General features: G+C 37.7%; 1 protein-coding gene across 1 annotated transcript in view; it reads right to left on the bottom strand.

Moving 5' to 3' along the window:
• Positions 1-246: 246 nt before the first annotated feature.
• The window catches only part of epha8 (eph receptor A8), a 91,522-nt gene continuing 78,410 nt past the window's right edge, over positions 247-13,358 (bottom strand). The window contains exons 13-16 of the mRNA XM_042225883.1: positions 9,215-9,364; positions 8,915-9,105; positions 7,881-8,039; positions 247-5,379 (exon numbers count right to left, since the gene is read on the bottom strand). Of these exons, the coding sequence (XP_042081817.1) occupies positions 5,265-5,379; positions 7,881-8,039; positions 8,915-9,105; positions 9,215-9,364 (615 nt within the window). The 3' untranslated portion in view covers positions 247-5,264. The remainder of the gene's footprint in view (positions 5,380-7,880; positions 8,040-8,914; positions 9,106-9,214; positions 9,365-13,358) is intronic.

Here is a 13,358-nt window from a genome sequence, read left to right as displayed (position 1 = left end):
AATATTATAATTCGGTTCTATCTGCTCTCTATCTCTTCTCTCTCTGTCTTTAAAGCCATGGTAAATGGACTGGTTCTTATACTGCACTTTTTTACTCTACCTGAGCACTCAAAGTACTCTATACAGCTTACCTCATTCATTTCTTCATACAAGCACCTTTTCTATGCTTTTTCTATTGAAGTGCTTTATATCTAACATTTACACACAGTCATAATCCGATGGCTGCATCAAAGAGCAGCTTGGGGTTAGCATCTTACCCAAGGATATCTGACGTGCAGACTGGAGTAGACAGGGATAGAAACACCAACCTTCTGATTCATAGATGACCTACTCTACCTCCTGAGCTATAACCACCCCATGAGGTTATGATTTGACATGGAATTTGCTGATATTGGATTTCTGGTGTCATTGTGGGCTATTGATGCTCAGTCCATCTCATGATACACTGAGCATTTCTTCTTCACCCACCTCTTTTCAGTCTCTGTGTATATCTCTATTTATACACCACTATTGCATTTAATCATTGGTAATTATTAAACCCAAGCTCTCACAGTGTCCCTCTGGTCCTGTCTCCCTCCGCTCTCTTTTCTTTCTGCTTACCCGTAAGTGTTCATAGTAGATGACTGGCTCTCCCTTCGCCTGGTTCTGCCAGAGTTTTCTTCCTGTCAAAAGGGAGTTTTTTTTTCTTCCCACCGTCACTGCTCATATTCAGTCATCTGATTGTTTGGGTTTTCTCACTGTTAATGTACGGCATTTCTTTGCAGTTATATAGTGCCTTGATGTGACTGTTAATGTGAATTATAGCAATAAAAAATGTTTCAAACATATATACTCACATACATTTAGTATATTTCACACAAATCTTACGTAAAAATGAAGAGCTCAAGAGATGCTGTGTTTAACTTAGTCACAGATACATTTAAAAATAATATGTAATTGTTTTCACTTTCATGGTGCAAATTGGCTGCTCTTTAGCCTGTTGGATGGATGCTGTCACATAGATATTTTAGTTTAAGGATATTTTTTATTTCTCAATAGAAATCTACTAAAACCAGTCGTGTTTTCAACTGCAGTTACAAAATAATTTTTCAGAGGTCTTTAATACTAGCAAAGCAGGTAGAAATTCAACTAGCAGCTTTGCTAATCTAAAAGATCCCAGATCAGCTGCCTAACAGTGATGTAATCAATCACAGTTGCATAACAAAATAATCAGTGCCAGCAGGAAAGTCCCTCAGCTCATGCAGTCAAGCATATAATAACTAGAAAGTGATAACTGCTCATCACACTTCATGTTCTGGACTCATTTGACTAAAACAACAAATGTGAAAAAACACCAACAGCTCTGATGAAGCTTAAGTTGCGCAGACATTCATGACTCAAGCTAGTGCAGCGACAATTAAAAACAGTAAAAACCATTGTGTTAAAAACAGTCGCAACATCATTGTTGCAGTCACACACAGACAAACGTTCCTTTATTGTGTATTTATGGACAGTTTGCACATTAATGATTTATCATTAGCAACAAGAATGATTCATTGACTGTAATAAAACCTCTCTGATTTGTATTATTTGGAAAACAAATGAGCATGAATAAATAATGAAAGGTGAATAAATCCGGTTGTTATCATTTTTTTCTTCCTTCCAGTGACTGAACTTGCTGTATACATTATAAATCAAGTCATCTAGCAAAAACATATCCTAACTTTATAAAATATGGGTTTTCAGTCCAGTATCTTCAAAAGCATCCTAAAGGAAAAATAAACCAGTAGTGAAATGCCACTATAATACATATTCATGAAATATCATGAGGTTCTTCTAATAAAAACTGACATCAACCATCTAGAGGAAAAACCTACCAAGGTGCACAAGAAAAGACATTCTCCTGATGGCTCGGGGGGAGGGGGGTATAAATTAGGACTGATTATGTACTTTTTCATAGTGTCTCGAAATAAACATTCTACTTACATGTTCTTCTTAACCTTTCCCTCAAACACTGAGGTAAACAGTGTGATCACATTTGATCAGAAGTAACACTTTATTTTACAGTCTGCGTAGCTTATGTGTATTATATCCCATTATTGAAAGACAGAATGCTGGGATACAGATTTATCGCACTGAATAGTGTCAGTGCTCAATCCCAGGAGTAAGTTTCACTGAACTAAACACGCTTTGTAGCATTTTGTTTATGAACTGCCAAAATAGTATGAGGGCTTCCAGTTGTAACACACCCAGTAAAATATTATTCAGAAGATACAGAATCTACAATTTCCACCCAAATATTTCATTTCAATTGCAAGCTATAGTAACTTATTACTGGAATACTAGTTAAGGGATTATTTAAGTACAAAATATAAAAATGTACAGTATGCTTAGTAATTTTCATTGTCATTTATGGGGAACTTTGAGATCGACCTGATCAGGACTATTTGGACAGGACACATTTGTTGTGTGTAATGGTGGTAACAACATGGAGTAGATTTAGCTAACATTGGGTGCTCAGTATTTGGGACACTGACGCCCATATTCAGGAAACAGGTGTTCTCTTATGTGAAAACAGAAATCAGCAAATATATAATTTGTGCTACATTGATATTTATTTCACAAATGCATGTAACTTGTTTTGTATTTTGTAGATTTTTTTCTTGCTAACAGATAAATATCTGCTTAGCACTCTCCTTCATTAAACATAGCTTAACAGCTCTTTGAACTGGCAATAAAATACAAATTTATTTTTTAAAAATGAAAAGGAACAATGTCTCTATAGTGTAGTGGTTTAAATGTTTACCTAAAAAGCAAAAGTTCACTGGTCCCGGGAGGATGCTCTTTGGGTTTTTTTCAGAAAGTGTATCTGGTATAAAACCTCTGCCAAATCAAACATGGAATTCTCCACTATGGTAATCACTCGTGAATAAGGAAGCAGCCTAAAATAGTTTTACCGTGTAAGATTTAATGGTGAGGTAGCACATTGCAGCTGACTCCTTTGCTGTCCTACAGGTGAAAGCCTCACTTCAATGCAAAAAGCCAGAGTTAGGTTTATCCATTCATGGCCTTGTAACTTGGCAGGCCATGTGAAAGATAACCCTTCCACCTAAATAAATAAGAAGAAGTGGTCTAAAACTGACACATTTTTTAAAATAACTGCTGTATTATAAAGTTGTAACCTCTGGGAAATTAAATTCGAAGTCACTATGAAGTCGGAAAAAATTGGATCTTTCTAATATCTCAGGAAGAACGTTGAATTCCCAGCTTTAGGACAGCTAAAAGTAAATTTACAGCCTGGTGCTTTTATGACAGCTTCTCCTGTCATAATGTGTTAAACTGGATACTGATGTTAGAGGCACAGCGACTTTGATTTACAGGTGTACTGTCAGTACACTCGTAAATCCTCACCTCCTCTAATTTTTTTCATTGAACTGGACTTCTTGGCCATGTTTGTGCTGTCGATGCCCTTTGTAGTATTTTATTTTATTCGGTAAATAATATGGCCTGCTGTGGTTTACATCCTGCCTAAGAAATTTGTATTCCAGTTTTGTTGAGGGAACTTCTAGTATTTTATTAGTCTGCTACTAATTAGCAGATACTGTGGGTTCCAAGCATAGACTCTCTGAATGCAACTCGCTAACCAAGCCTAATACCCTTAACCTCTATTTAACCACACAACCCTTTATGTAAATGTTCTAATTTCTGGCTCCAAAAGCAACACAGCAAAATGCTAACTTTGAGGCATCAAAATGTTCAGAAACCAATGAGTGTCATGTATCATTTATATACAACATGTGCTTACAGGCCACTAATGAAATCCTAGGTTTAAAACCTCTATTTCAGTTCCGCCTATAGACTCCAGTAAATTTGACACACTGACCCATTCAAGCAACAATAAAACATAGTTTTGTTTCAGGAAATATTTGCTTTGATATCCTACAACATATGTTGTAGGAAAAGTACAATAAGATGAAAACAGACTTTAAAACCATTGGCATGAAAACAGTTCGACGCTTACTAGCTTGATCTCACATTCTTGCCAAGTGAACTTAAGAAGTAAGGTCAATCCATCAACCTGCTGTTCTCAAGGTCATTACAAACTAAACGGATTCATCTTGCGTCACATTTACACCTGATTTGAAATGAATTTCAGATGACAGTGCACTTGGAATAAATATTCCCAAATATACTTAAAATACATCCGATTTATAGCATTTACCACACCATAAAAATGGCCAGCATTGCTTAATATTATGCACATGGAATAACAGTGCATTATATTTCAACATATTTTCTTTTCTGCTTTCTGACGCAGCGAAGAAAAGACTGAAATAAATCTCATAAGCAATGTATTTACTGTATAACCCCAATAAATGTTAGATTTCTCTTCTACTTCTTGGGTTTATTAATGTTTTACTTCATTATTTCCTTATTATTCTTTAAAACAGCTAACTCTTGAAAGGACTGGAGGGAGATCTAGTTGCAGTTGTAGTTGTGGCTGCAAAGAGATCTGTGACACAACTGCAAGACCTCTACAACACAGAGAGATTGTAGAATAAAGTGCACTGTAACTGAATCACACACATCTTCCGAGTACAATAGTTGTGCGCCGTGCAGCTTCAGACTGGGCAGAGGGCTCTTGGGCTCTCCTGGGGTCATTCATCAAGGTTGGGCGGTGGAGAAATGTGCCTGTTGTTGGTATTAATAGCCCGGGGTGAAATAGGTCCTCTCCACTGCGGAGGCGATCTGGCAACTCGGGTGAGCCCTATTTCACTTTCCTCAACTTTGTTTTTGTCCCGGCTTGAGCTTCATTGTGGACCTCATTCTTTTCAAGCTTCTCAAGCACCATCGAAACATTTAAACCCCCTACCCCCACTTACTACATCACTCCATCTACTCTTGCTATTGCCTGGTTCCGCAAATCATATTTCTCTGGTAAATTCATGATTGATAAATTATTTTCTCTTTGTAGAATACAATAAAATCATTTGTGCTAATTAAGGCAGTCTTTTCATTTACAAACAAGACATTTAAACTCAGAAAATTTAATTGGGTTGGGGAAAAAAACAAAATAAAAGGTTGGACTTTTCCCAAAGAAGTCATTATTTACTTGTTCTGTCAGTAAAACCTTTCACATTTTGTTCTTTCATCTCTTGAAGAAAAGTCTTGGAAAGTTCCCAACATCTCCCAGTTTTCTGATCCTTTTATTTCCAGTGGAGTCCCTCGTGACCTTTTAGAAGCCTGGGTTTCCAGATTTCAGCAGAGAAACCACGGCATTGGAATTATACGTGCACCGACGGCACACTCTTGTTGAGGACTTGCGCCCTCATCAGCTGGACGCTGGTCATGATCTTCTTCTGATGGCCCATTAATGTCACCCCGAGCCTCTGGATATCCCTATATGGCACACACACAAAAACAAATCCGATTTGAAGATTCATGAAAATTGGACTCTACGGGCCCCAGTTAGTGTGTTAAAGTTTATGACATGTGATCAGGAAAACAACTGAACAACTACAGCTTGTTTAGAAGGTTTTCCAAGACGAAGCCTCTTCTCTCTAAAATGAACATGGCAGCACAGCTTGGTTTTGAAATCTGACAAACCACCAACAACCTGTTTAATCATAATACATTATTCACAGGACCTGGGCATCTTGCAGGTAATTACAAACCTTTGTAATGAAAGTAAACACATAATCATAACTGTAATGTGATTACTGAATTTAGTACAATAACATGTAACAAGAAACATAGAGTTAAGTGTCAAGACTGTGAGTCTGGAAAGCAACTGTATAAATGAGTGTATTTACCTAGACGAAAAAATGAAAGACACGTGTGTCATTAAATATCTCACTAGCATTACTGCGCCGCTGTTAGGACATGGGAAGATCTGAGTATAATTGTAACTGATTGTTCCATTAATTTAATAGGCTGCTTTAATGCAGGTATCAGTGTTTGAAATATTTTCCTCTGATTGTTCAGTTGCTGCCTGCTGAAGTGAAACAGTGTAAGAGTAATTAAGATGGTACTTGTACATTTTATATGTGGTCAAAAAGTACAATGCCCAGGTGTTCTGTTTTAGGAATATATTTCTATGTTATGGATTTAAAAAATAATAGCATTTATTTCCTTGTATAAGTAACACAACCAAATTTCTCCTAAGACTTTAAAGATTGTATTGGTGCCCGTCAGTAAAGGACAAAGGCTTTAAATGATTTCTGAAAACTACACACATTCTTACTTCCTACAGACCAAGGTAACGGTTTGTGGATTCATACCAGCAGTTTACTTTCAACAGAATCCCAATCAACAAAATTTGAATATTAAAATTAAATAAAAAAAGATATGACATTACAAAGTAGTTTATATAGAGTTTTTTTTACATTCTTCTTGTTTACACAACAGTTTATAATTTATCCATCCATCCATCTAAAAAAAAAAAAAATCCCCTCTTGCCCCTGCGGGCAGTCTTTATCCTTCAAACTTGGGTCCTCTACCAGCCTCTATGGATCTTGTGCTCAGAGCTTGTTCTTGTGCTGCCGTGATTAGTGCATGATCTGTGCTGTCTTTCAGTCCAGCTTTGTCCAGCCACTGGTAGGACTCCTGGATATCAGCCACCTCCTCTATCTGCCGGTGGTACATACCGTGCAGGGGCCTGTCCTTCCATGATGGTTCCTCCTCTTTCTCCTCATTCTTGAGTTTCTGCTGCTCGAGGTATTTACTGAGCATGCGGTCAGTTGGGGCCATCTTCCTGATGTACTCATGAATGTTGGTTGTCTCATCCTGGATTGTGGTGTTGACACTCATTAGTCCCTGGCCTCCTTCCTTCCGCTTAGCGTACAGTCTCAGGGTGCTGGACTTGGGGTGAAACCCTCCATGCATGGTAAGAGCTTCCTTTTCCTGACGTCAGTGGCTTCTATCTCCTCCTTTGGCCAGGTTATTATTCAAGCAGGTGCGGCTTTTCTATGGATTGTCCATGATTTTCGTGATATCGTAAGAGGATTTGTTTTGTTTGTTCCGCTGTTGTACGGCACTACGTTGCCTGGCGGAAGGGCGTGTGATCAGACACACAGTATCGGGGTTCAAGAGTGGTATGTTGGTCACATGTCCGTCCGCCAGGTAACGTAGTGCCGTACGAAGTAGCGCGAAAAACAAACTTCAAAGTAGTGGCTAATGTATGTACAAAACGGGATTTTAGCTTGTGCGGCTAATATTCAGGTGCGCTTTGCAGTCTGGAAAATACGGTAATTCCATCAGCTGCAAATATTATAACGCCTCATACTTGAGACAGGATTTTTTTGGATATACACTAATGGACACTCAAGAAATTGGTGTGAGAGAGTCTGAGTGATTTAGTTTCATATTATAGGAAAGCTGTGCTAATGTAGTTTGATGCTAGCTGAAGGACAGGCTTGAAGGCTGGGTGGCATAAGTTCCTGACCCCTGGGTCAGATTTGAAAAGCATTGTGGGAGGTTTTAATATGTGTTCGACTGAGCTCAGAGGCTCATGGGACAGAAGAATGGAGATGATAATCAATAAGTGTTATAATATAATATATTACCTCTTTTCTGTGCACAAGCTATGCCATTCTATGTCCTGTAAAGCAGTTTAAGGTCTGTGTGAGGTGATTTTCTCTCACATTAGCTGGTAGCGATTGTAGAGCACCTACACTACTACTACTACTACTAATAATAATAATACATTTTATTTGAGGGCGCCTTTCAAAAACTCAAGGTCATCTTACAAAAGAACAACATTAATAAAAGAAGCAATAGTCATAAAATACATAAAATAAGTTAAAATTGCAAAGCAGAACTTGACAACAGGTAAGATTTTACTACATCTAACAGCTCACTACTGCCTCTGAGCTGCTGAGACTTCCCCAGGAAGCGCTTACCCTTGGTTCATGCTTATGACGTGACCCAGAGTGTGGTACCCCCCAGCTGCAAAGTGTTCCTTGTAGCGGCTCATCTTTATGGTGTCCAGCCACTCGTCTACTGAGTTACAGCTGCTGAAGTCAGGGATAGCTCTCTCCATCAGTGTAGGACTGTTTAAACTGCAGCAAATAAAGACAGATGGCAGTGGATCAGAAGTAAAAGAGACAGGAAGATGTATCGGAAGACAAAAAGATTAGTTGAAGGCAGCTTGAAAAGGAGAGGAGTCAAAAAGTGAGCAAGAGGGAGAATCCTGAGGGAAAAGGGGCTTTTGAAATGCACAAGTATGTGAGACAGGAAATCGATAGCAGTTAAAATGATTGAGAAGAGGTGGTGACCGTGGTTGCAGGATGGCTGCTTTGGGTAGATTAACACATGGAGAAATGTTTAACACTCCTCCTGCTTCTCTGCCTCTTAATATTCCTACTGTTTCTCTCACCTCACAGTGTCATGCACCATTGACTCCATAGGACCTGAGATCTGAACTGAGCAATTTACACAGGTCTAGCTTTAGCCTGGGTGTCCTTTCAAACCTGCTCCCAGATTCACTATGGATCAATGTCAATATCACAGCGAGGCTTTTACTTAATGCACAGCGCGTCTATCAGAGATGAGCTTATTGGAAAACGAACATGACCGCTCGCTTCATCTGCCAGACAACTTTGAGGGAAACTTTAGGCTGCAACTTTATCCCACCGCGCCCATGCTTGATAGCAGCGGGATGAGATTGGATTTACTCTGCTTCCCACACCAGGATGGTTACTTAGTAGCTTAACAGTCAGTCACCATATATTGTCCCGGAGATCATCTTCTCAGGCCCTCGCAGGTGGTGTCTTGCTTTGATTTGCAGTTTAATCCGCTAATCACATGAACCAATATTTGATTAAATTTTGGCGAGCTGTCTTGCCAAATTAAATCAAAAAGACTCCTCGGCATGTGACATAATGCACTCATGTTGTGCCGCTGCAAATATGGATTTATTCCGTTGCCCACCTACCTGCAGAGCGTGTCCATAGACTTCAGGTTCTCTGGGTTGCGGATTAGCTTGTCAAGAACGGTGACTATCTGGCAAAAACGGGGCCTCTCGTTGCGATCCTTCTGCCAGCAATCCAGCATGAGTGTGTGTAGAGCAGCAGGACAGCCCATAGGAGCAGGCAGCCTGTAGCCCTCCTCAACAGATTTGATCACCTGTACATGTCCAGCAGAATATGCATAAGGCCACAATGTGTAGCATAAAAATAAACATCACATTACCTCTGGTCGCTAAATGGTATTTAAATCAGCAAACACCACTCACATCTCTGTTAGTGAGATTCCAGTATGGTCGCTCTCCATAGGACATCACCTCCCACATGACCACGCCATAACTCCACACATCACTGGAGGAGGAGAATTTCCTGTATGCGATGGCCTCTGGAGCTGTCCACCGGATTGGGATTTTTCCACCCTGCCAGGAAGACAAAAAAATTCAAGCAAGGATACAGAAGAGATTTGGAGAAAAAATGTAAGACAGACCACATCCAGAGCTAAACGTTTCACTGCCATTGTGTCCGCAGAGCCTGTGTCCTGACACACACATATTCAATCCTGCTATTGTACACACACACACGCACACACACACACACACACACACACACACACACACACACACACACACACACAGATGGATATCCTAAATAAGCATCTTTAAGTGGGCTAAATAGATCAGAGTAAACTAACAAATGAAATGCTGAAATAGCTTAAAGTGTTGGGTAAATAGTTAAAATGGTCTAATAATACTAAATTGCTAAATACTATTTTTAATTGGTTGCCTAAAAGTAAAAAATAAAATGCATAAAAAGTTTATATATTAAATTGTTATAGTGGCAGTAAAAAAGTCGCTTAACGTATTTAATGAGTCGCATTAATGGATAAACATAAATACTAAATCAAGTATTGGGCGAAAGTGTAGTGCCACCCTTCATCACTTTTTATTTTTCTAGGAAAATGGAAAATAGTTTCAGCAATCTATTTTAAAAATGTGCAAACATAAAAGCACAGCCAGAGTTTCTACATTTCGAACAAACTTGAAATTCGATATTTGGTATGATGCACTTTTCCTTGTCCTCACAGCCTCAATTTGTTTAGGTACCCTTTCTAGCAATTTCTTTAAATACTCTTCAGGAATAGTTTTCCGGGATTCTTGAAGGTGCTTCCAAAAGCTCTTCTTTGGACCTGAGATCTGAACTCTGTCAAGATGATCTCTTACTGCTTCAGTCATGTTGAGGTTGAGGCTCTGGGGAGGCCAATCCACGACTAATAGTGTTACACTTTATATTTTTCTATTCAGGTATAATTTTACTGCATTGGCAGTACATTTTGTATCGTTGTCATGCTAAAAATAGAAACAAAAAAGCAGTTCTATTCAGATGATACACAGCTTTATTCATTCATCAAGCCAGAATATACAAATCAATTAATGTCATTAAGGACAGGCAGTCCCTAATGACATAAAGGGCTCGATTACCTGTAAGTTCTTATTTCTAGATTCAGGCAAAACTGAGTTTATTGTACTCTTGAAACTATTAGAAAGAATCAGAATCAGAATCAGAATGGGGTTTATTGCCAGATGTTGAGGTTTACAACATTAGGAAATTGCTGCGGTGTCTAAGATGGTGTCTAATCATTTTAGATGACATTGCTCCTGTAACACTGTCAGGAGTCTTGGAGTTATTTCTGATCAGGATATGTCCTTCAGCATGCACATTAAATAAAAATGTGCATAGCTAAAATGAGAAATTCCTGTCTCAGAGTGATGCTGAAAAACTAGGCTGGACTTATGTAATTCATTATTATCATTCACTCTAAAAGCTCCCTGAAAAGTCCTCAGTTAATCCAGAATGCTAGAGTGAGAGTACTAAATCTGCTAAATAATCTGGGGATAGAAAACAGGCAAATTTCTCCCATATTAGCTTCTCTTCCTTGGGTAACTGCTAAATTCAGAATTTAATTTAAAATCCTTCTCCTTGCATACAAAACCTTTAATTATTAGACAAAAACATTATAGTACCTTATTATCCTAACAGAGCTCCATGGTCTCAGACTGTTGGCCTAGTTGTGGTCTTAAAGTTTTCAGAAGTAGTATGAGAGGCAGAGCTTCAGCTGTCAGGCTCCTCTACTGTGGAACCTGCTTACAATTTAGATTTAGGAGTCAGAGACTCTTACTCAACTACAATAAATTGACTAAATAGCTTAAATGAATGGATAAAAAGCACCAGAATTTAGTTTCAGTTATTAGATAAATGGATAAATAGTTTACTAATCAATAAAGGGTTAAATTGATAAGCTAAAAGTAATTTGAAAAGCTTGCAGTAGTAGCTACATTGTGGCAAGAAGTAGTTAGCCTGAATGTTTTTGATAGTTCTCAGTAATGAATAAATTGTTTAAATATAGTCAATTTAATAGATAAGTAGGTAAACATGTCATTAAAGGATAAATCAGTATCATGGTTAGCTAAAACAATAGATGCATAGTTTCAATCACTTGCAGTAGTAATTGGTATATTTTTGAAAATAGTTATTTAGCAGATCTATTTAAATAAAGAGTGGTAAAGCATTAACAGACCTACATAATGATCATTTGAAAACACTTTACAGGAAAAAGTGAAACAAATGGAAGTGGTTAAAATAGACTAGACTTATAGGGTTATATAAGCTGGTGGTTTTTATCCGACAAGGCTTTGGGGGCTTTGTCTGAGAAAAGGATTTAGAACTGCTGCCCTAGAGCACCAATAATGTATATTAAAACACACATGAAAGTTAGCTGTCATGTCATGAGTAACAGCTTTTGTGACCATTTTGAAGGAAAAAGTAGTGATGATGTGATTAGGGATTCTGCTAAGGGTTTCAGTATAATATAGGAAGAAAACACAGAGGCACACACACACAGACACACAGACACACACACACACACACACACTCTTCCTTTAAGTAAAAGTGTCTATCTGTAGCTAAAACTTTAATGGGAGGACAGCATTTAAATGCTAAAGCTAGTTAAAGCTTGATCTGAAATGATATTTTAAAATCTTCGACTGTATTGTAGGATGTTAGTCAGATATCAAAAGTGAAAAGTAATGACATCAATAGAAGAAATTTAGCAACATAAAAAGAGCACAACATTTTAACCATGGAAGGAACCTCTAGCTAAATAAAATTACTACTAAAGTAAAACAGATTCATAAATGAGGTACATGCCTGCTCACTGTTTAACAGCAAATGTTAATGAAAGCAGAAAATAACAGCACACACTAAAGGGCAACGATGTGTATGTGTATGTTCTCAGGACAAGAATAGACTTGCAAGTGTTAGCAAGTGAACTACTTGCATTGTACTTGATATTAAACTAGCACTTAATTAAGTTGACAAATGGATACATCACTTCCTAAACAAACAAATCACTCCCTGTGGGTAATTTTAAGCCTCTGAAGGTTACTCACCAAATATAGCCAATTACAGACACTCGGTGTTCTGCTAAACATTTAAAACAGGCCAAAGTTTCCGTACTTTCAATTCCTTCAAAGTTACTTTGCTGCCACCTTTGACTCCATAGAAGAACTTTATACCTCCATAATTTCCAAGGAGTAATGTTTTAATCTTCAGCTACAATCAAGTGTTATTGTGACGCCATAATGTCCGTATATCACGATCCATAATCAGTTTCTCCTTCACACTGGGTGATGCTGTACATAATCACATTGGTGTCTATAATCTGATTGCTGTGCTTTTACAGACTAATAGACAAATGGGTTGAAGCCGATTTGGATCTGAAAGAACTGGAATCTTTTACTTTTTTTTTTAGTTAACACTCAATATATTTCTTTCAAACTGGTTTAAAATGAGAGTATTCTTTAAAGTAGCTCTTTCAGTTGACTCAAAATCCATTTGTACCGCCTAATAAAAAGTGTTTTAATTTCCAGCCTTTGTTTGTCGTGCTTCTACTTTCATTCTTGTAATTATCTGATATGTTCATATAATCAAGATATGTTTTTAAAGAACAAAATTCAATGGTTTGTGCTGACTGAGTACAAATTTAAAGCATCATTTTAAACAATAAAGTTCAAATTGCTCGCTATGAAGAGTACTTTATCAAGCACACAGCAATCAGAGGATCCATACATAAATGAAATACTTTATTGCTCAGAACAAAGCAATATTAACATGATCTATATATATATACAATATTTTTAGCAATGGCTGATTTACAAGAGTGATGAGAATACCAGTATATATATATATATATATATATATATAACAACGATATTCGTATCGATATTGAACCGTTCGATACAGTGCTTTCGGTTTGGTACGCATATGTATCGAACAATACAAAATTTGTAATTTATTTTATCAACTTTCCTTCTGACGATGCTGTCTGTGTTGAGCGCTCAGTGAATCTGCGTTCGA

The sequence above is a fragment of the Haplochromis burtoni genome, unplaced genomic scaffold (genome assembly GCF_018398535.1).
Source record: "Haplochromis burtoni strain Fernald_Lab_line unplaced genomic scaffold, NCSU_Asbu1 Contig_186, whole genome shotgun sequence".
Taxonomy (NCBI): domain Eukaryota; kingdom Metazoa; phylum Chordata; class Actinopteri; order Cichliformes; family Cichlidae; genus Haplochromis; species Haplochromis burtoni.
This window is presented reverse-complemented; position numbering and strand designations above follow the sequence as displayed.